The sequence below is a fragment of the Gopherus evgoodei genome, chromosome 1 (assembly GCF_007399415.2).
Source record: "Gopherus evgoodei ecotype Sinaloan lineage chromosome 1, rGopEvg1_v1.p, whole genome shotgun sequence".
Taxonomy (NCBI): Eukaryota; Metazoa; Chordata; order Testudines; family Testudinidae; genus Gopherus; species Gopherus evgoodei.
Genome location: NC_044322.1, coordinates 238,438,808 through 238,463,483, shown reverse-complemented (window position 1 = coordinate 238,463,483; position 24,676 = coordinate 238,438,808). Strand labels below are relative to the sequence as shown.

The following is a 24,676-nucleotide window of genomic DNA, read 5'->3' as shown; positions in this document are numbered from 1 at the left end:
TTATGTGAAACTCAGATAAGTCTGAGCCAAGCCAGTATCTGAAATCACTATAGTGCTGGTGTTACAGTAAACCCATATACATATGTGTGTCTACATCAGTGCTTATGCAAAGCACTGGTATCAAAAGTGATCAGTCTGTTCACTCCTCCCTTTCATATATCTCCCAGCCTTGATAACTGCGAGAGTGCTGACAGCAGAGAGCTTTTCCCTACTATAAGTTATCCAAATATCTCTCTGCTCACTTCTTCTATCTTACAACATCTCACTTCAATCACACCTCACTGCAACCCCATTTCTGATTTCTCCCTTCTTTTGGGGTTTATTTGACTGTCTTAACAAAACATTACCTGGTACACAAATGCTCAATGCGTATCAATTAATACATATAAATACACTTCGATTGCTTATGCTGCAGTTAATTCCTGACCTCCTGAAATCACCTGAAATCTAAGGAGCTGCTCAAGCCACGTACTTGCAAAGCACATCATCTTTTATGCAACACATTTATTTTTTGTCTGTAATCGCTTAAGGAAAACTTTTTAGAGTAGCACCTAAGCATTGAAAGGGAAAAAAACCAACTTACCTAATAGAGCCTATCACAGAAATGGACTGGTTTCATTTTTCTCTTAATGTGAATAAATTGCTTGAGATAGAGCGGCTTGAGTTAAAAAGTTATTACCAAATGCATGACAAATAAACTTGACATTACACAAAAAATTTTAAAAATACAGAGGGCCAGATCCTCACCCCTATTCCAGTGACTCTACACTCCTGAGATAGTACAAAGCAGCCAGAAAGCTACTCGTATATAGGGGAAACCGCAACCCTAAAGCTGATAGAGCTCTATGTATCTTGCTCCCCAACCTTCCCGTAGGGGCATGTCTGAAGAACGTGTATGTGGTGAGGCTGGACCACACCTTGCTCTAACTGATCCCAGACAATTAGAGCAATTTCTATGAGATCTCTGCCCTTAGGTCTTCAGTTTGCTTTGAGTTCCACCTGGGCACGTTTTGGCTCCTGGCAGCCTCAGGAAGGGGGGAGTTAACTACTCGGTGCAGTTGAGGACTGGGCCATTATTTTACCAGATATTTTAAATGGAAGAGACAGCAGGTGGAGAAGGTCACTGGTATCTCACTTCGACTCAACGTTAATTAAACAGCTTCATGCATCTTTTTTTTATCCTTGCAGCGTGACTGGTAAATGTAGGTAGTTACTGTAGTTCATATTATGAGTTTGATTTCAATTTACAGAAATGTCAAGGATCTTGAAACAAGAAGTAAAATGTATGCTAAGCAGCAATCAAACTCCCCAGAGGTGTGAATCCAGGAGTACAGCACTAATCCCTGGCCTCAAAGTGCTATAAGGCATTGCAGGTGGGGAGCAGCCTTGCAGACACTCTGCTGTTTGGTGAGGTGCTGGATCTAAGAAGCCCATGCAGAGGATACGTATCCCTATGTACCACAGATCTGTGTTCTACTGGCAAGGACAGGGCAGAAAGAGGGGACAGAGTCATTCCAACTGGACAAGGATATCTGGCCCCTGTAAGTGAAGCAGATCCAGTGGCCTTGTGCCAGAACAGGTGCTCCCAGGTTGGTCAATTAAGGGTGTGTGGCAGCACCTGGGAGCAATTAAAGATCAGCGAGAAACCTAGTGAGTCAGAGGTAGATAGGAGAAGCCAGGAGACTGGTAGAGGTGGTTTCTAGGAAGAGCTATAGTGAGTAGAAGACTCTCAGCAAGCCCTGTTGGGAAGGAGGCAGGAATTATTATGAAGCGACTGGACAGGCTAACCTGCTGACTTCCCAGACAGGCAGAGCCAGTGCTAGGAGACATGACCAGGGCTGAGGGCTAGGAGGGGCTACTTGACCAGGGCAGAGCCATGGAGGGGCTGTCTATCCTGAGCCAGGGAAAGCTGCAGAGGGATGAAGTCTAAGAGCAGTAGAGGATGACACCTACAGGCTCTTGGAGTTAGAGAAATGAAGTCACTGGGCCAGAGAGGGCTGTGCTGGAGAGTTGCAGGGTGGTGAGGAGTCTAGGTGCTGTATTTAACGTATAGCCTGGATTACAGTGTTGGGATTATGGATATGGAGTTTTTTTCTGTAACAAACTAACCCACAAGGGCCATTTGCACTAAAAAAAGACTCTCTGGGCTGTTTGGGGGAGACTTGAAGGGGACACTGAGACAGGTGTACCTGTCAAACTGTGGCCTGCAACAGGATGGCACTCCAGCTAGGCTGCCTTATGATAAGGAGCAGTATGCAAGGCTAGTTCCCCCTTCAGAAGCGAACATACCAGCCGATGGGTCACTGGAATCCTGAGGCTGTAGTTTGACTGCAGAGAGGCATGGTATAAAGGATTTCTCCTCATCAACCTGCTTCCCTCTCTCCCTCCCGGGCTTGTGAAGCCCACTTTTCTCAGTTCTGATGTGAAAGGAGTTGTGTGCTTGCATATGCATTGGAAAGAGGGTGATTATCATTATTATTATTAGCACTCAGTATTAATGTCACAGCAAATAAGTCTGCAAATGTATCGTTGCCATGATTTTAGAAACTGGTTCAGTAAGGTTATTTAGAGATTGGGGTTTTCAGTTTGTTAGTTTTACATTAGTAAATGCAATTTACCTGCCTGAAATCCTGAACACTTAACAGCCCGCTCCCACTTTCATCATAGGATTTAAACGTTCGTCTCATCGGTCTCCAGCAGTGCAAGATCCGGGGTTGAATTCTTAGCATTGCATTGAAAAACATCAGACTCTGCGGTCCAGGACTCCTCTAGCAAAGCGGAGCGGGTGTGGGAGAAAGATGGGCATTTGTTAATATAAAGAACATGGTAGACGAGTGCAGTCACATGCTGAAATGTTAAGGTGTTACAGTGAAATTCTGGTGCAGAATAAATGCTATTATTCTCTTCACCTTTTATTATTCTTCAGCAAGTGAAGTTGAAACACTTAAGCACTATCAAAGCCCAAAATCTGTTTGTAAAATTAATGTAATTCTTTATCAGGTTTTTTTTAAACAAAGGCCTCAATGCTTTTATACATGTTACAAAGAAGAAGCAATTAAAGTCACACAGCTGCTCCCCTTCCAAGCCTCTGTTTTCAGTTACTTATAACTCTTTGGAAAATTCGCTGTTCAGGCTGCAAGTTTTTGTATTCAAATTTTGCCTGAAGGTGGCTGAATTCATCAGCCAATGAATTAGCGGACTACAGTAGGAGGGTAAAAAAAATACTTATATAATATTTCCTGTACCCAGGTTCTGAACAGTTCTATAGTTGAAATAGCTGGGACAGGACAGTTGAAATATAGTATGGGAATAACTGAGGGAGTATTTATTGCCTCTTGTTGTTTTTGACCTTTGGTAAGGGCTGCTGTTTGCCTCACACCTAGCTATTCTTCCAGCCAGTGGGCAGGGCTGGAGACCACAGTTGCTTCATGTACGCTGCACAGGATACTGGAAAGTCCAGTTCTATCACAGCATGCAGAGAATGCACAGACAACACTGTACAGCTGCTATGTGGGGCTGAAGTGGTGTGCAGGCAGCTGGAGCAATGCCCTGAGCACTGAGGGTGAAATTCACCTTAATCTTAGGAAGTCTACAGCTAAGGAAGGATTTGCTGTCCAATCATGACTAACTCAGCTGTCTAATGTAAACTTCTGTCAACTATTGTGAGGGTCCCTGTGGACCCTCTTTTACAGTATAAAGAGAGCCCTTCACCCTGGCTATAGGGACCCAGGCTGTTCTCTGTAGCTCAGAGTCTGCATGTCTCCAAGGGAGCTAAAGGCCCAGCTTCTCATAGATTCTAAAGCCAGAAGAAACCATGGTGATCATCTGTCTGATTTCCTGGATAACACAGGCAGTAGAATGTCCCCAAAATAATTCCTTTTGAACTAGACCATATCTTATTTTTTTAAAAATCCACTAGTGATTTTAAAATGGACAGTGATGCAGTATCCACCACAATTGGTAAATTGTGCCAATGGCTAATTACCCTCACTTAAAAATTTACACCTTCTTTCCAGTCTGAAGTGTTTAGCTTCAACTTGTAGCCATTCACTGCTAGACTGAAGAGCCTATTATCAAATATTTATTCCTTATGTAGGTTCTTCTCTGTTAGATTCAAGGAGTTTCACTCTATTTAACTTTTCATTATAAAGCATGTTTCCTAGTCCTTTAATCATTCTCATGGCTTTCTCTGAACCTCTCCAGTTTAGCAATATGCTTCTTGAATTGTGGACAGCACACCTGGACACGGTATTCTAGCAGTGGTCACACTAGTGCCAAATGCAAGGTTATTTTACCTCTTTTACTCCAACTTGATATTCCCCAGTTTATGCATCCAAGGACTGCATTAGTCCTTTCGGCCACAGCATTGCACTGAGAGCTCATTTTCAGCTGATTATCCACCACCACCCCAAATCTTTTTCAGAAACTGCTTCTGAGGACAGTGTCCCCGCATCTTGAAAATATGGCCTACATTCTTAAATTGTTGCTCAATGTATACTTTTACATTTAGCCATATTAAAAAATTCAGATTGTTTGCTTAAGACCAGTTTACTAACCAATTCAGATCACTCTGTATCAGTGACCTGTGTTGCCTGCAAACTTTATTTGACTTTTGAGCAAAGGAGGGGGTTCAGAGCCACAGGATATTTTTATTATTGTTCCTGTCATGGAAAAGGTTTTATTTTATTTTTATTATGCCTACTGGTGTGAATTTGTATACAGTGGAGTGGGTGGAGCAACCTCTTATAAAAAAATTTATTGTGAAAATTACTTTATGTAAAGGTGCCCAGAACATGGGATGGGCACTTCATTATACTTTATAAACTTAATTGAATAAATAGAAAATGATACTAGACAAGGGCTCAAATTATGGCTCCATCCCAAGCTCTGAGACAGAATTTCACAGTTTCAAATCTATGCTGGGAAAGCCCGGCTGGGAACAGCTAGGTTCTATGCATCTCTCTTCCCTGTATCTGGTACCAGGGGCACGCTGGAAGCATGTGTGCTGGTGGCGGGGATGCAGGTCAGGAAGAGTAGACAGAGTGCAATGCATATTGGCTATCCCCAGCTGGCAGACTGAGACCATTGACAAGAGGCACAGATTAGAGTTGCTCTCTGCTCTGACTGGGCTGGGCTGGGGCTGAAGCAGAGACTCTGAGAGTAACCAGCTTCCTGACAGTCCCCCTCACTTTCTGTTGCCTTCAGACAGAGTCTAACCCTGAAACTCATCAGCCCAAACTGTCTTCCTCTAGGCCTTTCTTATACCCCTCACCACATTTTTTAAAGTTTACAGATATGGTCAATTGATGACAATTAATCAAACAGTATTTAGACCGTACTATGAACCCGACATGCAGGGCCTGATTCTGGACATGCTCTGACTAAAGTAAATACTACATGAATAAAATAAGTCAACTGAAGTAACTGGACTCCATGGAATGTCACTGGGATTCTATGCATACAATGACTACAGGCCCAGGCCCTAAAATACTCTGTTTCTGCATCAGAAACTATCTACAAACAGTTAGACAGACCCCTGAATGTACCGGTATTCGTGGCTTCTGAATGATCATTCTTTGTAGCAATGAACTTTCCTGTGGTTTCATTAATAGGACACAGCTTTGGAGAAAGTCGCAGTACGCAAATTTGTCATTGTTCTTAATGTCGTATTTTGTTGCTATTTGGCTAACCTCTTCTTTACTTAAATCCAAACTGAACTTCTCTGTTATGGCTGAAAGAAACACCAAAATAACAAATGATAGTCAATTTGCTGTCCTTGCAAATAGGTGACTTTTGTATCAAAACAAAATTCGGATTGACTAGTTATTAGGGATATGTTGACAGGCCACCAGTTCCAGTGACTGTCACATAAATGGATTATCTGGATCCTGCTATGCATATGGGTGGAGGAAACAATTCCCATTTAGCAAGATAACAGGTAAGTGATAAAACTTCAATGAGCTTTAAAGACAGCGCAAGAAATAAACCCAACATTAGTTGAGCTGTAACTGTTCAAATACGAATGGTATACAAATCTATATGCTATTATTTAGGCAAAAAGTCTGTCCTGTCTATGCAGATACCCTGATTGGGGAAAGAGGGCACAGAAAATTGTCCCCCCATGACTCCACAGCAGAAGAGCAGCATACCTATCTAAGAATGAAATTCTGCTCCCATTGAAATATATAAAAGTCTTGTCATTCACTTCAATAGGACCACTTGAGGGAGAGCTGGAGAAAAGGTCTGGGGCCTATACTTATTATCACTACTCAGCTCCACAAGGAAGTATTCTGCTGGGGAGTGTGGCCAGTCTTCCAGTACATATGCTCTGCTGTGTAGCAAACATCAGCTAGAAACATGCTCTCCCTTTCAAATGAGCAGCGAAATCTGCCTAGTAGTGCATTTCCTCAAACCTCACTTGAGCAATCTGCATTACAGAATTGATTGCTCATGCAGCTGATACCACTTGTTGAGGGCAGTGTTTTCCCATAGATTAGCACCTAGAAAGAAACTGGAGCACATTTTAACATGAGGTAACACAATTTTCAGATGGCAACAAACCTAAGAAATCGGATGTTAAGATTTCTCCTAGTCGGTCAACATCCTTCTCTCTACAGTCTTTCAGTATTTCTCTCCAGGAATGTTGAATGATCTTTCTTATTTTATTTTCTATTGGTTCGCAGTTCAGTAAAGGAGGGGACCATGCCATTGCAGTACGAGGGCGGCTGGACACTGGAGTCTAAAGTAACAGGCAAATTTGAACATTTATATAGAAAACACGCTAAAAAAATTCCCAGTTCTAGTGCTTCATAACTTTAGCATACCACACTGTTTGAAGCATCCTTATTTATGATCTGATTTGTGTCAGCATTAAAGTAAAAATGCTTCTACTTGGATGAATATACTAGTAATCTGGAAATTGATCTACCTTGAATCTACCGAGTGTTTTTCCGTCTGTAATTTCTTGAGTCTGCTCAACTCATAGCTCAGTTGTATATATTCCCCCTTGAACCTATTGTTCCTTAAGTGGCAGATATACTTGTTTTTAAAATAGGTGTAATTTGATGTCAATCTCACAATAAATAGATCGATGCACAAGTTCTTGGATAGTGACAATTTAAAGCAAGTATACTAATTTGCTTACCTTAAATTTTAACAGTAAGTGCAAGAACCTTATAATTAGGTTTGAAAGTATTCGATTTTTATCAGTAAATGTCAGTAAACAATTTCATCATATACACATAACCCAACAAAAATATTTTCATAGATTATAACTGAAATTTGCAGACAGGCAAAGTAAGAAAAATGCTGCTTGAGAATTTAATAGAGTTGGATATAGGAATATTTCTATTTTGTAGATTTCAACATGTAGTGTTGACAATTTGGGTTTTAATGGTTATAAAATTAACTTTTAAAATCTCAATATCTACTGTCATTAAATAACTGCTGTATGACCCCTCACTTTGTATGTTCTCCCTATAATTTCCCACAGCTGTGAAAATCTAAATCAACCGATGTCAAAAATGCTTAAAAATAAACATCAATATTATCTGTCAAATTATTTTAAAAAAAAAATTTCTGCCAAGCCTACCTATAATATGGTCATATATCCCCCTTCCTTAAGGCAGCATGGAGAGGAACAGTAAAGCCCCATTCCAACAGAAAAGAACTGGAAAGGTGCAGAGTATGTTCCCTATATATTCTCCAACCACCTCTTTCCTTTCAGAGATCACCACAGGGGAGCTCTTCTCAGCAGCAGAAGAGGGTGTGACCAGGAGAAGGGGAACAATTATTCTTTGTAGTAGGTTCCTTACTCAGTAGAATTTATGATTCATTCTGAGAATAAGGAGGGATTAAGCATGGTCTTGTGAGCCCTCAGCCTTTAGCAGTATGGTGTGAGCTGCACTGACATTTGTGAAGGGAGCCAGAGTATACTGTAATATTCACAGGGTCTTTGCAGTGTATTCTTGCAGATCTCAGGCTCGCATCATAAATCTTGGCCATGATCCCCACACTCCTATTATGCACAGCCACAAGGGCACTTCTAGGGAGATGCATGGTGATGAGGTTGAGCTGGGGCTGTTCAAGATATGTGCATTTTGAGGGGCCTGTGCTCCTTTTCTATGATTTTTCTGGGTCCAGATCCTGCTCCCACTGAAGTTAATGAGGAAAATTCCGTTGACTTCAGTGAGAACTGGATCTATCCCTTAGTCAAAAATGAAGCATGTGACCAACTATCAGGCCTCTCCAGTGCAAGGGACTTACAGATCAATAATCAAGTTCACAACAGGCCAATGCTTTTAGACTTAGCAACTGTGGAAAGTTTGTTGCATCTTTAAAGCTATTCAGTTGGCTACTGCTTTTTCAACTGCTAAACATTTAAGTATAATCAGCAGTAATATGAATCATTTTTTCCAAGCACTGAAGAATTTATAAGCTGCTGACTAGAAGAATATACAGCCAAAAGATTCAAACCGTCAGGAGGAATATTGGCTAACTCTTTCATTCTTTCTCCTTTCAAGATTTTCACAATCTTCTATGAATGTTAGTGCTTGGGTGAAATGCCAGAGAGAGATTCCAGGAGACGGCAATCCTGGAAAGCTGTAGTGGAAAAACTTCCGTGCATTGGCCTGTTAAGGTGCTTCTAACCAAAATGGGAGATGGGGCCAGGTTAGTCCCTCTGTCCATTCAGTCTTTGGCCTCTGTGCTGAGTCTGAAGAGAAGGCTGCCAATTGTGATGGCAAATTTTGTGACCCAGGTAAACATTCACCAAAAACTGGTCTCAGACCACCAACACATTTCCTAGAGACCGTCTGTGGTGGATTTTGTACCTCGTCAACCCCTTTGATTCAAGGTGGGCAGGGGGCGAGGTTAACTCTGTCTCCCTGTGTCTATGTCGGTCTTACTACTTCCCCAGTAGTCAGGGCTGTATAGTGCACTCCTAAAGCAGCAGGGCTCAATGGACAGAGTCTCTCTATACTCTCTTTGCCTGGCTGGATAGCGCGGCCTAGTGGCCAGAGTCTCTGTAGTGCGCTCCTAAGGTAGCGTGGTCTAATGGCCAGAGTCTCTCTAAATTCTTCTCCCCTCAGGGGATAGCATGGCCCAGCAGCCGGAGTTCATCTACCTCCTATGGAGTGAGAGAGAGGAGTCAGTGAACTATGTTGTCCTCTAAAAGGCCCAGGGCCCTGTCAGTGATGGCGTGATCCACCATGAGTCAGCGAGGAATCCTACTGCAACACGCTGCCCTCAGAGAGGTGAAGATATCACTCCCTTCTCTTCCCTGGGTAACTTCCTACCAGTCCTCCAAATGTAGCAGTCCTTGTGGCATCAGGGTCTCCAGGTTCCTCAGCACCCAATGTTCTCTGGGGTTCCCACAGCTGCCAGTCTCTGGGCCTGCTTCCTGGCTCCTCAGCTCCCTCCTGGAAGGGTTAAAACTGCTCCTGGGCTGGAGCTTCTGCTGGGCATCCTCCTTTCCTAGTCACCAGCCCTGACTGAGCGGTTCTGCAGGCTTTTATGCTTGACTCCTGGTTGGAGCATGCCCAGCAGAGCCTCAGGGGCATGGCTTCCTCTGCCAGCACAGAAGGGTTAACTCTCTCAGTCCCAGCGCAGGGCCAGTCCGCCCTGTCACACTGCCTACCAGCTATCAGGTTAATAACTTTTGGTCAATACTAGCTTGGGCTGGTGACCTACAGGTAAAAATCTTACATTTTTTATGTTGCTTTTTCAGCAGTTGAGCTTTCATGGCTGGGCCTGTTTACTTTGTTCCCACAAATGTGAGTGTCCTATGTTAAATAACAGATATTTATTTACAGTATGACTCTTTTGTGAGTTAGCAGGACAATGGCCAAGATCCTCAGCAGGTACAAACAGCATAACGCCATTGGATTAAATTGAGCTACACGAGTTTATACCTACTGAGGATCAAGTCCACTTTTTTATCATCCCAAATTCTCTGCTAAGTGCCCAAGCTTCTTATTAACAGACATTTGGATCTGATCTGATGCCCAGTGAAGTCAATGGGAATAGTTTCATATTAATAAACTTATAAACGTGAAAACCTAGTAAAGTCCTTAAGTGATCAAACACCTACTTTTACTTGACCTAATGGAGAAGATGCTGTCTTGGGACGTGAAGCTTGAGAAGGTAACCGTGACTCAGGCTCAGCAGGAGTAGCGGGCTTGGAGGAAGATGTAACATTGTTTGTGGCTGGAGTATCTGATGGCATTGTCACTACTTCGGAGTTGAACTTCTTCAAAAAATCACAGTACTTCAGTTTTCCATTGGCGTCAACAGGCACTGTATTCCAGAGGTTTTCAAACTAATGGAGAAGCAAAAGCCCATTTTTGTAAATGCTAGCTGGAAAAGTATATTATGTACTAAGACTGTTAAAGAAATTGTTGAAAGGAAAATGAGAAAGTGACTTGGAATGACAGGAATCCTAGGGTCTAATTTAATAAAATAATTTACAGCTTCTCTGCAGAAGTCTGTGTAAGTCTGAGAAAACAATGAAAAAGGGATTTCTGTAGGACATTTTAAAATTGAACTAGGCCCTTAGTGAGCTGTTTAAGACCATTAAACCTTCTGATTAGACACAGTGACTGAGCTACAGTATATAAAAATGCTTTAACAGAAAATGTAAATCAAATGCACGATGCACCTGCATCCTGTCTAAGTACCATGAAGCAAGTTTCTCATTCTATCAGGTGCACCTAAATTCTACTAACATCTCAACAGGCTGTTCAGATTTTTCGGTTATTGTATTTGCATCAACAATTTTATTTCACTCTGAGGGCAAAAATGTCTCATTGCAAAACTTAAATGAATGCCATAGGAAAACTTACAGCCTTTACAGCCTTATATAGTTAAAATATAGTGTCATGAACTGCATCAGTATAATACACAGTATTACTTCAGAAGAGATGGGGCCAGATTCAGGTACCCTTATCATAGGTGCTGGAACTAGGGGTGATGTTGCACACTCTGGCTTGAAGTGGTTTTCACCATATACAGGGTTTACAATTTGGTTCAGTGGTTCTCAGCACCAACACTACATAAATTATTTCAGCACCCCTAACCCTTATTATTCATGCTGAATAGCACCTCACTGCATGAATGGTCCCAATGATTCCAATGGGATTACTAGTACAGTAAGTTAGTTGAACTACCTCTATATTCCAGACTTGTCTCTTTCTGTCAAAACTAGACTTTCAGCCTGTCTTTCTCACAAGTCCTCATGAATGTCTAGCCATCAGCTCGAGCTCACCATGGCTAAAACAGAACTTTTGATCTTTCACTTCATAGATTCCCCCATCTCCTTTCCTGATCACCATGGATAATATCACTATTCTGCCAGTCACCAAGGTCCAAAACCCGGGTGTCATCTTTGACTTGGACCTTCCTCTAGCTCCTCACATCCAGGCTGTATCTACATCTGGCAAATTCTCTCTGCATATCACCTCTAAGATATAGCCTTTCCTATCCATCCACGCACACTCTTGTCCATCTCACCTCTTGATTACTGCAACATCCTTCTCTCTGGCACTGACCAGTGAAATCTTGTCCTGCTCATATTAATTCAGAATGCTACTGCAAAGGTCATGTTCCTAGCCTGTCACTTTACATCTTCCCACTGGTTCTGTCTTTTCTGTCATACCAAACAAATGCTATTTGTCTTCACTCTGAAGACCCTTCACCCCACCCATCATCTCTCATTCACTATCGAGACATCACACCTGCCTTTGACAGACCCATTATGTCAACATCCATGGTCCATTTGTTAAATTTTCAAACAGGCAACTTGTGGTTTCTCCCATGCTGCCCTATATATTGAGTGGAGTTTCCCATAAACAGCTGCAAAACTATCCTTAAAGCTTTCCATTTCTGTGATGCTGACTAAAAAAACAACGGGCTGCTGGTATTCTGATACCACTGCCTTGCATGCTGACCAATACCATCTCACTGTTTCCTTGTATTCTCTGGTCTATCTGTTGTCTCTTGTCTTACACTCAGATTGCAAGCTGTTTGCAGAAGAGCTCTTTTTGTTCTCTGATCAGACCCCAAGTTGTGAGCCCAATGGGGTCTGATCCATGACTAAAGCTCCTAGGTACTACCACAATCAAATAATAATAAAGAATCTGGCCTAATAGCAACCTACAGAATTCTAAGGGCCAGACTGCAATACACTTATCCACATTGTATAGTTCTTTATTTCACAAGTAGTTCCATTGACTTAAATGGGACTACTCATGGTATAAACTACTAATCAATGTAAGTAAGGGTATCACACTTCACAGTCAAATGAGTCAGTAGGCAGGAGCACTCCTTTTAAAGTCTTCATTTCTGATTTTTTTTCTAAATATAATCAAATTGTGAACCTTACACTGCTCTTAACTTAATCTTTTTTTCAGCAGAAACTTAAACCCTCAAGGAAGCTAGTCACCTCTAGGGCTTTGGTGGATATGGCAAACTTGTAGTCAAACTTCAAAGGGCAAACATATATTTTGATCGTCCTTTCAACTTTCCCCCATTGGCCTGGCTGCTACCATGTCATGAATTATATAAAAAAATACTTCACGTTTCATTTGAGGATCTTGAAATGCTTTACAAACATTAAATTTTACAGCCACTTTTGGGATGGCATATAGCAACAGTTGAGTTCAAGAAGAGAACAAGCAGAATGTTCATACAATGGAAACTGTAGAAGAGGAGGGAGAGAGTTTAGGTAGGTACACTACAAATACCTGCCTGGAATTTGGCAAGAGCACCAAGGCTAACCCCTCTACTTTTACAGAAGGGGCCATGACAACAGAGTCTTGATTCTTCCATTGCCTCACAAAGAATGACCACACAATGGGAAACTTATTTTTAATATGAAATACTCCATCTTTAGCAGCGGTGGGCAAACTTTTTGGCCCAAGGACCACATGGGGGTTGCAAAACTATATGGAGGGCCGGGTAGGGAAAGCTGTGCCTCCCCAAACAACCTGGCCCCCATCCTCTCTCTGCCCCCTCCCACTTTCCGCCCCCTTACTCCCCCTTCAAAATCCCTGACCCTGCTCCTTGACCCCTGACCGTCCTCTCCCAGGACCCCCTGCCCCTAACTGCCCCCCCGGGACCGCCCTCCCTATCCAACACCCCCTTTTCCCTGTCCCCTAACTACCCCGACTCCTATCCACACCCCCATCCCGACAGGCCCTCTGGGACTCCCATGCCTATCCAGCCCCCATTCACCATTCCCTGACTGCCCCCCCCAGAACCTCTGTGCCATCCAACCCACCCTGCTCCCTGTCCCCTGACTGCCCCAATCTCTATCCATACCCCCATCCCAACAGGCCCCTTGGGACTGCCATGCCTATCCAGCCCCCATTCACCATTCCCTAACCGCTCCCCCCAGAACCTCTGCCCCATCCAACCCCTCCAAGTCCCCTGACTGCACCCCAGTACCCCCCCTTCTCAACCCCCTACCATGCCGGAGCCACCCCACTGCCCAGCAGGAGCGGCATGCCAAAGTGCTGGCAGCACAGCGAGCTGAGATTGCAGGGCAGGGGGGACAGTGGGGGAGGGGCTAGGGCCGAGTCTCCCCAGCCGGGAGCTCAGGGGCTTAACAGGAGGGTCCTGTGGGTCGGATGTGGCCCCTGGGCCATAGTTTGCCCACCTCTGATCTATAGTGTTACACGGATTCCAACTGAGCCTTTCCAAGAGTAATTAAAAGTTGGGCATCATCCAGAAAGGGATAAAGGTGACGTCCTTTGTGTCCCTATCCTGGCTATGACCATTAGTAACACTTGAGTAAAGACTTTGAGCAATAACAGCCTTAACAGCAGGGTCTTGTATTAGGAGCAGAGATTGCTGTACAGAGAATGGAAAGATCTGCCATGGCAACGTCATATAGATGTATGTACGCATGCCTTTGCAGGGCCTGTCAATATCAAAATATCACCTGAAGAGATAGAACTTGATTCTTTCTTACATAATATCTTCCAGTATAAAGGGGCCTTTGCATAAATGAGAATCAGGCCTACGCTACTAGTTGCTATTATGGATGGCAGAGTTTCCATCCCGATATTTTTATTTTGTCATTTGCTTATTGAGCTTTATTAGCTGTAAAACAGCTACTACTCCCCTTGACTGCTCTTTTACCCTAAAGACTATGGAATCCAACCTGGAGGACTCTTCAGGTGGACAGGGGAGGCTTTTTGCTCCTAAAAAGGGAAAGTGAAATACTTCATACCTTGATTCTGGGCACTGCCCATTCTCCCTCCCAACCTAGGGTCTGGTTTTAGGCCCAGTCTTTAGCTGTCATGCTGAGTGTTTTACTTGGAATGAAGAAGTATTTTGGATTTTCTGTCAGGACTTTCCTCTGGGGTTGATGTTCCAGGCTCATTTCATAAATCATATTAATTTTATATCATTCTAGTTTTTTAAATCAAAATGTTGTCCAGGGCACAGTCAAATGCCTCACCGAAGTCTAAGTATTACATCAACACTATTACTTTTTTCATCCAAACTTGATATTACAAGTTGTTGCACACAATTTATTTCCCATAAACCCATGTTGATTGGCATTAATTATATTACCCTCCTTTAATTCCTTATTAATTCAGTCTTGTATCAGCTGTTCCATTATCCTGCCTGGGATCGATGTCAGACCGACAGGCCTACAATTAAGGCTAAGATTTTGTCACTGATATTTTTAGTAAAAGTCACAGACAGGTCAGGGCAATAAAGAAAAATTCACAGAAGCCGTGATCTGTCCATGACTTTTATTAAAAATATCTGTGACAAAATGGGGATCTGCAGGGCAGCTGCACAGCTGCTAGGAGCTGTGGGGGTCCCCACCGCTTGCAGCAGCTGGGGACTGCAGGGTACCTCTGCTGCCTGCAGCTCCAGAGGGTCCCCCCGCCAGCTGCGGTTGCCAGGAGCTTCTGGGTACCTTCTGCAGCTCCAGGGGCCCGCAGTGGCTGGGAGCTTGGGGGTTCCCTCACCACTTGTGGCAGCTGGGAGCTCAGGGGTTCCCCCACTGCCCAGGAGCTTGGGGGTTCTCCTGCCACCCGAGCAGCCAGCAGCTCAGGGGTTCCTCTGCCACCAGCAGCAGCCAGGAGCTGTAGGGTACCCCCACCACCTGTGGTACTCTGGAGCTTCCTGCCCCCGTGTGCAGCGAGGGAACCCCCGGGCTCCCGACCATCACAGGCTGAAGTCACAGCGGTCGTTAGAAGTCACGGATTCCACGACTTCCACGACCTCTGTGATTAAATTGTAGCCTTACCTATAATTACCCAGGTCATCCCATTTATACTTTTTAAATATTGGCACAATATTAGGTTTCTCCCAGTCTTCCCCATTGTTCCAATGATCGTTTAACATCCTCCTGAGATGGAATGGAAAGTGTTCTCATATGATATGACTACATCATCTGTTTTTTTCTCACATACAGAAGAGAAATATTTATTCAACACTTCTGCCTTTTCTGCATTATTATTGATAATTCTACCATTTCCATCTAGTAAAGGACCAATACCATTGTTGGGATTCTTTTTGTTCCTAGTATACTTAAAAACCATCTTAGTGTCATCAATTCTGTTGGCCATTGATATCTTCTTGTGTCCCTTTGCTTTCCTTTGCAATTGTCTATAATTTCTAGCTTCTAACTTATGTTCGTTACTATCAACTTCCCCTTTCTTCCATTTATAATGTATTATTTCCTCCACTGTTGGATTGTGGCTTTTGGAGCATCTAGTAAAGTGTCCGTAAACAACTCCCTCTTATCATTCACGTTTTTCTGTTCAAATTCTTCCTCCCAACTGAGTTGGCTCACAGTTGTTTTCAGCTTTGTGAAATCGGCCCCTTTAAAGCACCAAGCAGAGCTAGTTCTGGTCTGGACTTTATTCTGTTTGCACATTATAAGTATGATCAAGTGGTGATCACTCATATCTAACCTACCATTAATTTTTAGTTCTGTGATCAGTTCCTCCTTACCTGTCAAGGCAAGATTTAATACAAAATCCCCTCTTTTTGAGTTAGGAAATTGTCATCTATAACATTTAGAAACTCCCAGGATGTTTTAGTATTGGAGGCCTGAGACCTCCAGCATATGTTACTCTACCTGAAGTCCCCCAAGATCATATAGTCTTTTTCCCTATACATTATAGGTAAGTGTGTGAGAAGTCAGTTATCCTGTTTCCTAATGTCATCTGGTGGTTTGTAGCAGACACCAACTCATTCCCATCTTGTGCTTTATCTCTAGCACATTAATCCATAAGCACTTAAGACAATTTCTTCTGAGTTACCAGTGACATGGAAACAGATAATGCCATTGTTGACATAAAGAGCCACTCCTCCTCCCATTTTGCCCACTCAATCCTTCCTAAATAGGTTATAACCATTATTTTAACATTCCAATCATCCAGTTCATCCTGCTAGACTTCAATAGTACCAACTAGATCAAATTTATGCCATAGGGCCACAGTCTTGGCCACAGTTTGGAGTCTAGCCGTGAAATGCAGGGACTTGGAAATCCATGGATGTATCTGCTATGGAAAAAAGTCATTCAGGACATTTTGTAGAAAACAGTGAGGAATTCTTTATTGTTTAGAGGATCCACATTTTTCAGGTTGTCACATCATGACATGGCTGCTCTTGTGAAGCAGAAAGGTTGGACAGTTGCTGAGCTACTGAAATCTCTGCTCAGGCTGCCTTCTGTTTTTCTATCCACCCTGCCTTTGGGGCAGAAATCCCATTCTCACAGAATAACGATAACTCCAGCCAAGGAAGCTGCAGCACTATCCACATTTGGTTTAGCAGATATAGAATCTGGAAGGAGGGTGAGGGGCTGGATTCCATTGTCTCAGCACTGCAGGCTAATCAGAGTCATTCTTGCCAAATTTGAGCTGCAGTCAGGGCATAAAAAGCTCCACTGAGGCTGCAGCTGATCCAGCGGGAGCTTTAGAAATGTAGCTGAGCAGTGGAAGAGATTTCCTAGAGAGAAGCTCCAAACCACTGTCACTTCCTTTACCCCAGGAGAATGAGAGCCCAAACAGCTGCTGAGAAAGAAGATTAGTTGCTTAGCAACCAGCCAGCAACAAACTCTTATGCCTGCCTCTGTTGTTATTTATCATTTGTTATTTATTATCACAATGCCTAGGAGGCCCAGTCATGGTTCAGGATCCCATTGTGCTAGGCACTGGACAAATAGAACAAAAAGACAGTCCCTGTCCCAAAGAGTTTACAATCTAAAGTATATAACAAGAGACAACAGATGGATACAGACAGATCACTAGTACTCTACAAGAAAATCATTCTGAAAGAAGCAGCAACAGAAAACTGCAAGTACCTGCAGTACCTTTATCCTGCATGACAGCAGGATAAAGAGCACCAGTTTGAACTTCAGAGATCCAATGAACCAAGGGCAGTCCAAGCAGAAGGAACTTAGAGCAAAACCTCACACTACACCCCAGCCAATGCACCTCAGCAGGGGGGACTGAAGATCAGACATAGCAGCATACCCCCATCTGCAAGGAACCCAGATCAAGACCCTTGACCAGATCTCACTGAAAACACGCTACCTCGGGGATCTGTATGATCAGGAACATGGCCAGTGACTAGACAGTTTTCTGTTTTGAATCACTTATCATTTCATGGGGAACATCAGTACAATCCAAAGAAGAATCTGCAGCAGTATCCATCCAAAAGAGGTTAGCACGGAGCTGCTGAACTGTGCCAATAGGTCTTGGTATTAGAAGACTCAACTTTTATTTGCCTTTTCCCGATCTTTAGTTTTCTCCCTGTGAAGGGGAGCATGGAAACCAAAGCCACCAGTTTGCTGACTGACGCTGGTGAAGTTTCCTCTGGAAGTTTAGTCAGACAGTAAAGTTATTAACACAAGTAAATGACAGAAGACCAGTCAAGAAAATGAAGGAGTCCTTGTGTACCACTGCCAGACAGCATGGATGAATTTGCTGACATAGTTTCCTCTAGCAGCTGATCTCCTAGCCAGTGCCTACAGAAGTAATCTGACTACTCTTGAGTCATTCTCAAGAACAAGAAATATGGTTATTCAACATATGTGAATATGAAGAGTCAGAGAACTGAAAAATTGCAAGGAAGTCAGCTGTCTATGAAGTGGGTGAACTGTAGTTACTTTGGCAACAGTTAGTCAATGCAGCAGGTGGTCCTGTGGAATATAGCTCTGAATCAGGGGCTATCAAAAGCACTTCTTGCACCTGAAAAAATATTCACTGAAGCAGTCAAGCAAACATTGAAAAATACAGTGACCAAGAGGGTATCTATCCAAGAGAAAAACACCTAATGGCAAACAAAAATCACAAATAATAAAAGGACTTTACAGATTTCTCTGTTGATATGGAAGTACAGGAATTTAATGGAATCAAGATGGGATAAGCTCTTCAGCCAAATTGTGTGCAGATTTTGTATGGAGCAGGGCAGAAACTTGTCACTTGAGCAGAAACTCCTGGAGTCCTTGTAGCTCCATTAGATACAATGTATTCAATGTCCCTTGGAAAGCAAGCCGTTATGCCACCCTTGGAAAGGATGAAGTCTCTGCCTCTGCATGACCAAGTCAACTCAGCTAACCCGTATGATGGCTGATGTGAGCACAGCAGTACAACTGGACTTGAGAAGTCCTTGGCTCAGGGAGATGTAAAGACTACTACTGTATCCAGACACTGCACAGGGCACAAGAATGGAGGATTTCTTGCATCCTCTCCCCATCTTGTGCACCAGTGTATAGTCTAGACCTAATAAAGTCCTTTGAAAAAAACACTTATAGCCAGATCCTCAGCTAGTGTAAACTGAAATAGCTCCATTGACTTAACTGGAGCTATGTCTCCTTACACTAGCTGAGGATCTGACCCTTAGACCAAGCTGTTTTGACTTCCAACCTGGCTTGCAGGGTCTGGCACATAGAAAGCTTTAGAAATGGTCAGAAGAAGCAAAAGAAAAAAGTAGAATTGGAGCCCAATTTTCCCCTCATATAAATGTGTGTAACTTCCACTTAAGTCAATAGGAGTTGTGACCATATATTTTAGGGCAAAATTGGACCCATGGGACCAAGTTCTGCTTTCAGCTACATACATGCTGTTCCTACTGACTTCAATGAAAGCCGCACTGTATATCTGAGAACAGAATTTAACCAGTGGAGATCCTGTTGAGGCACCAGAAATAAATGGTTATGCAAGAAAGACAGACAGAACCCTCATCAGGATTGTGGGCCTAAGGGTGTGCCTAAAGATTTGTGCAACTGAAATTTAAATTTATTCTGCTGGTATCCTAGTATAGGTAGGGAGCTTGCAATTATTGTAGTTCACATACATACTCAGATATTATTGAAAAAGCAATCCCTCATAATTGCAGCAATAAATATTTATGAAATAATGTTCTCCAATCCTTTTTGTTTTGCACCAAAAATATCAGGTTGCTAGTGTATATATGCAAGTATGTATACACAAATCCCTGCACTCTATGCCAATTTAGTTAGTTGTACAATTAAATAATCAATACTTTTCTTACTTGTTCGTCTGTCAGACGCAGAAAGTGATGGTTGCAAATACCCCGGAAGTCCTCTTTTGATACTGTATTAACTTTCTCACAATCAATATCTTTAAATTCTTGTGCAATGGTGTTAAAGCGAGCAGTCACTACTTCTTGTATACGCGTAAGGATATCTTTCTTTGACAACTCCTGAGAAGATTTAGGCTGAGTGACTTTCTGCCCTTTCTCAGTCTAGACAGAACATACACACAAAATCAGTGATGGATTCACAGAATAAATTCAGCCAGTCATAGTGGGGAAAGTCTATGGAGAAGGCAGCCTTATAGTTCAATGTATTTCAAGTAATGCTCGCATATACCATGAAAGAGAAAAAGGGTCATGTTAAAAAGAACAAAAATCTAAATTGAGATAACATAAAGGTTGAAACTTAAACCAATAAAAGTAAAGAAATTAAAAGCTGATTTTTACGGAGGTCTAAAAAATGTCTGAGCTTAAGGTAGCATATCGCTCATCCTCTGATGTAGGTGCCACTGGGTACAAACTACAACATACCATTATGAATTCTAAATGTTCTTGATAATACTTTATCTTGAAAAAGTAACCTATAAACTTGAAACCATGTCTGCTGTAAAAAACTGGTCAAAAGAAAACTGGTATATTGCAAAATAACCATAGATAGAGTTTCCATCTTGAATATATCATTGTATTTATTACTGTTTGCTTTTGTGGGCAAGCCATGGGTCAGATCCTCAGTTAATGGAGCTATACTGCTTGACATCAGCTGAGGATCTGGCCCCCACTGTAATCGAGTGATAAAATACAAGCTTAAAACTTTTTATGTAACCATGGAATCTTTTAAACATAGTCCTAAAATCAAAATTTGCTATCAGATGAGCTGGAGAATGCTTTGCTGGTCATTTGAGCACTAGTACACAAGCATTTCCATCCAATTACAAGCCTAGACAGCTAACTCAGCTGTTCCCACACATCTTATTGAAACGTACTCTTCCCACGAATTAATAGAATGATGCATTTTGTTGTAGTAACTGACAGACCAATCTTGACCCCAGTTGTCATGTATCTCTAAGGCACATAAGACCCTCAAACTACGTAAACTGTACAATGGTATGCTCGATGCTAGTAAAAGTTAGCTCAGTGTGCAAAGTTCATTGCCTCAGTGGTTAGGTTGAAAAGACACTGTCTTTGGCCCACACAAATCCTTTAAAGTCCCCCCAGATTCCTTTAGGAAAGCCAGTGAAGAGCCCACGTCTTTCTGGATGTCGGAGAAGCACGTTCCATGCTCAGCACCTTCCCAGCATCTGACTGCCATATGAGACAATCATGTGGGCCCTGCTACTCCAGTATGTAGGAAAGAATTTGGCAGCCCATGTAAGAGCTTATGGGTTCCCTGGAAGGGAGATTCCCCCTTAGGCAGGAGCGGCGCCAGGGTTTTTGGCACCTTAGGCAGGGGTCCTTCCACACTCCCGGTCGTTGGTGGCAATTCTGTGGTGGGGGGGTCCTTCCGTGCTCCCGGTCTTCAGGGCACTTTGGCGGCGGGTCCCGGAGCAAGTGAAGGACCCGCCGCAGAATTGCCGCCGCTGACCCAGAGCACGGAAGGACCCCCCACCGCCAAATTGCCGCTCTCCCAAATCCTGGTGCCCTAGGTGACCGCCTAGGTCGCCTAAATGGAAGCACCAGCCCTGCCCTTAGGAGTTTCTGTTGCTGCAGAATCCATGCAGTCTCCAAAGCTCCTGGGTCCAGGCTTGGGCTCTGAAATCCTAGAGGAGGTCCACGAAGCAAACTGCAATTAATAGCGGCAAATCACTATAAAAATAGTACTTGTTCCTATCTAGCACTTATCATTAATAATCCAAAAGCATATTACCGATATGAACTATGCTGCACAGCTGCTCTCTGTTATCCCCTTTTATACAATTGGGTAAACTCAATTACAGAAAGGTTAAGAGACTTACCGAAATCACACAAGTTAGTGGCAGAGCTAGGAAAAGTATCCAGGACTCCTGGCTCCCAGTCTAGTTTTTTAAGCATTGGACCACAACTCCACTGTATAAAGCATTTAGATGTGTTCAAGGTGGAACAATGAGATGTATACTATAGATTGTCATAGCTGTGCATTACATTGTAATTTTTTCAGATTTTCTAGTCGTCAGTGTGAGCTTTGCAAACAGATTTAGTAGTCCTCTTTTTTGTTCCTGTTATTCTAATTTTCCTTAACATTAAGATGGATTGAGTCTTATGTAAAACAAAATTACATTAAAGTTCTTGAAATAAATAAGGAAAGCTAGCCCTCCAAAATGTGTCACTCTCTCAAACACTCCCAAGCAGTTCGATTTTTACTAATAATGTCCTTGGCCTTATTATAATAATTAAAAACAGAAGTGCAGTGCTTTGCAGTTTTCAGAATGTTAGAAACCTAGAAAGATCTATTGTACAATGCCTGACAGTCTTCATTCCCTAACAGCAGCATGGACTCGATTCAGTGTCTGCACGCATAATTCCACTTCTCATATTTCTTCTCTTAATAATACAGCTGTAATTCTTATCCTGTGGGTACATTTTATGTAAAGTGTGGTTAATATTGAAAAGTGTTATTTGCATCTGAAGATAGTGGTGTCTTTTCTGATTAGGTGACATGTTTCTTGTAGTTATGGAAAAAACATATTTTCTTTTCCATTCGGTTATAATGATCATGTGAGAAGTGACAAGGAAACTAGAGTACAAGACCAAAAGCCATCTGTTTCTTTTTTTGGTATTTAGTATTGCTTAGAGTAGAAAAATTTGTACTTTTAAATTTATAAATGTATAAAATAAAATACTAATATTTAACATATTTTTAAGAAATGTCCTTGAATTAAAATTGGAAGTGTTTATAATAGCTTTTTTTTATATTAGCAGTACTTGCTAGCATAGCTATAGTAAAAACAGTTGTCGTTTGTGTTATGAAAATCCTGCTTTCAAGAGTTTCGAAACTGCACTGGATTGAAGCTTGGCATGTAATCCTGAAAACAAAAGTATTTCCTCTTTAAAAATAATTCAATTATTTTAAATATAACTCCATATTTTGTAGTCGCTGAAACTGAATTTATAAAGAAGACTTGGTTTCATCTAAAAACTGAAGTTTGCTGCTGCTTTTTAGAGGTAACATTTGAAAGTGTTGAATACAGTTTTAGCTGCACAGTTTTAATTAATTTTAACTTTTTGAAAATGTAACTCTTTGGCAGCAAAATAGAGTTCTGTGTTCTGTTGTTCATAAATATATAAATAAATAAATAACAAAACACAGCAGTGATTTACTCTGAAAACTGACTACTCCAAATACACAATGTTTGGTGGGTTTTATTACTATGCATCAGTCTTCCACTATATCTACCCCACAGTGTAGATTTTCAGCTTATAGAATGCTACTGATCTGAACAGGAGTTTAGATATAGTAATACGTACTAAGGGTTAAGAGTGTGTCAGATTCGAAAATGATACACTGAAAATGAAAGTTCTGTGTATCTCATACACTTGTTTTGAACACAGTTGCACTGACAGCCACCCACACATTTCAGCTTAGCAATGTTTAGATGCAGTATTATTACTATGGAAGATCAGATCAAAAAGAAACACAACCATTATACAAGAGACTTTAAAACAGGGGAAATAATTTACTATGGGCCCAATTCTGCCCTCCATTACAGTAAATGTGTACAATCCTTTTTTAAATTAATGAGATGTACACACAATCAGCGAGTGCCTAAAATATTTTTACATAAGAAGAACATATTAATAGGTTTGGGCTAATCAGCTCTTACCTCGTTCCTCATCCTCTGATGGAGGTGTCACTGAACACCTCTCTCACCTGAGGTAACAGAACCCCAAGTTCCTATAAGTTTAACTAAGATAACTATGGAATTAAATAATGTTAGTCAAATTCTGCTCTTAATCAATTTTCAAAGTATTTACTGTGGCCTAGATCATGTCACAATGATCTGCACCTGTAAAAGGAGGGGGATCAGCAACTATGTTTTTGACCACTAAAGGCTATCTAGAGGTTAAGGATAAGAATATGGAGGTGGTGAAGTTGTAGGTAGGTGGAAGATGAGCTTTGTGTCACTTAGCAGCTTGTAGGAATGCCACCAGAAGGTTAATGTAGTCTGAGGTTGTACTAACTCTCCTGTGGTGGCCTCTCAGCACTGTAGGACCCCATGGCTCTTTAAGGAGGTCTGGGAGAATGGAGGCTGCCACAATGAAGACAAACCTTATGAGTGCCAATGTTGGCAGGAAAGGAAGCCCCAGAGCCAGTAGAGTAGCTAATTGCAGAAGCCTCGACCTGTTGGGGGTAGCAGGGAAGAATTCTGTCTTCCTAAGCACTACACAGGTCCTCTGAACAAGGGCTATTGCCTAGGGCTTTGCGCAGAGGTCACGGTCATTTGGTCACAAAACAGTATCTGAACTAACATGGTAGACTAGATGGTTCTCAAATCATACATTTGTGTTTATGTATGCATAGAATTAATATACCTGTTTCACCACTCCATTAACCTCTTGTTATACTGCTGTAACTTCCAAGTTACATTAGCATAAACCCCCTTTCAAAAAAGTAGGTTTTGGGGTTTGTCCAGAGATAGTTTTTATAGGTGTGCAACTCTTTCCTTCAGATTCTCCCTCTCTTCTCCAGCATTTCTCTGTCTCCCCTCTCTGTCTCCCCTCTCCGTCCATTGTGAACCCTGCTTTTGTTGCCCCTGAATCTCTAGCTCTTTCATAACCTCTCTCCTCTTCTTTAAGTTTTCCTGCCTTATGGGTAGTGAAATCTCTTATGCGGACCCTGTCAGTCACCTCCACCTGTCCTGGACTTCTCAAGGCCCAACATTCTGCCGGCCAGCTTTAAAAGGGCCATCAAGGTAAGAGGGGTGAACTTTTAGAAATCTTCCATGCAGGTAAAAATACTGAATGAGATGAAGGCTAGATGGACCTTTGGTTTGACCCAGTATGGCTGTTTGTATATATGTTTTCACTTTTCCTCCCTGCAAATCACTTTACTAGTTCAGCAGATCTTCGTATATTTTATCCAGGGCCTGATCTTGGTCAAATGCAGTTCCCATGAGCTAAATCCTGAGTGGTGCGTTACTCCCTTCTTCTAATGTAGGGGAGCTCCAACCTGGCC

General features: G+C 42.2%; 1 protein-coding gene across 3 annotated transcripts in view; it reads right to left on the bottom strand.

Moving 5' to 3' along the window:
- EFCAB6 (EF-hand calcium binding domain 6) overlaps window positions 1–24,676 on the bottom strand; it is a 168,648-nt gene that overhangs the window by 3,793 nt on the left and 140,179 nt on the right. For all 3 annotated transcript variants that reach the window (XM_030540001.1, XM_030540003.1, XM_030540005.1), the window contains 5 exons: window positions 19,525–19,737; window positions 10,091–10,318; window positions 6,562–6,739; window positions 5,547–5,731; window positions 2,619–2,768 (listed from right to left, as the gene is read on the bottom strand). In XM_030540001.1, the coding sequence (XP_030395861.1) occupies window positions 2,619–2,768; window positions 5,547–5,731; window positions 6,562–6,739; window positions 10,091–10,318; window positions 19,525–19,737 (954 nt within the window). The remainder of the gene's footprint in view (window positions 1–2,618; window positions 2,769–5,546; window positions 5,732–6,561; window positions 6,740–10,090; window positions 10,319–19,524; window positions 19,738–24,676) is intronic.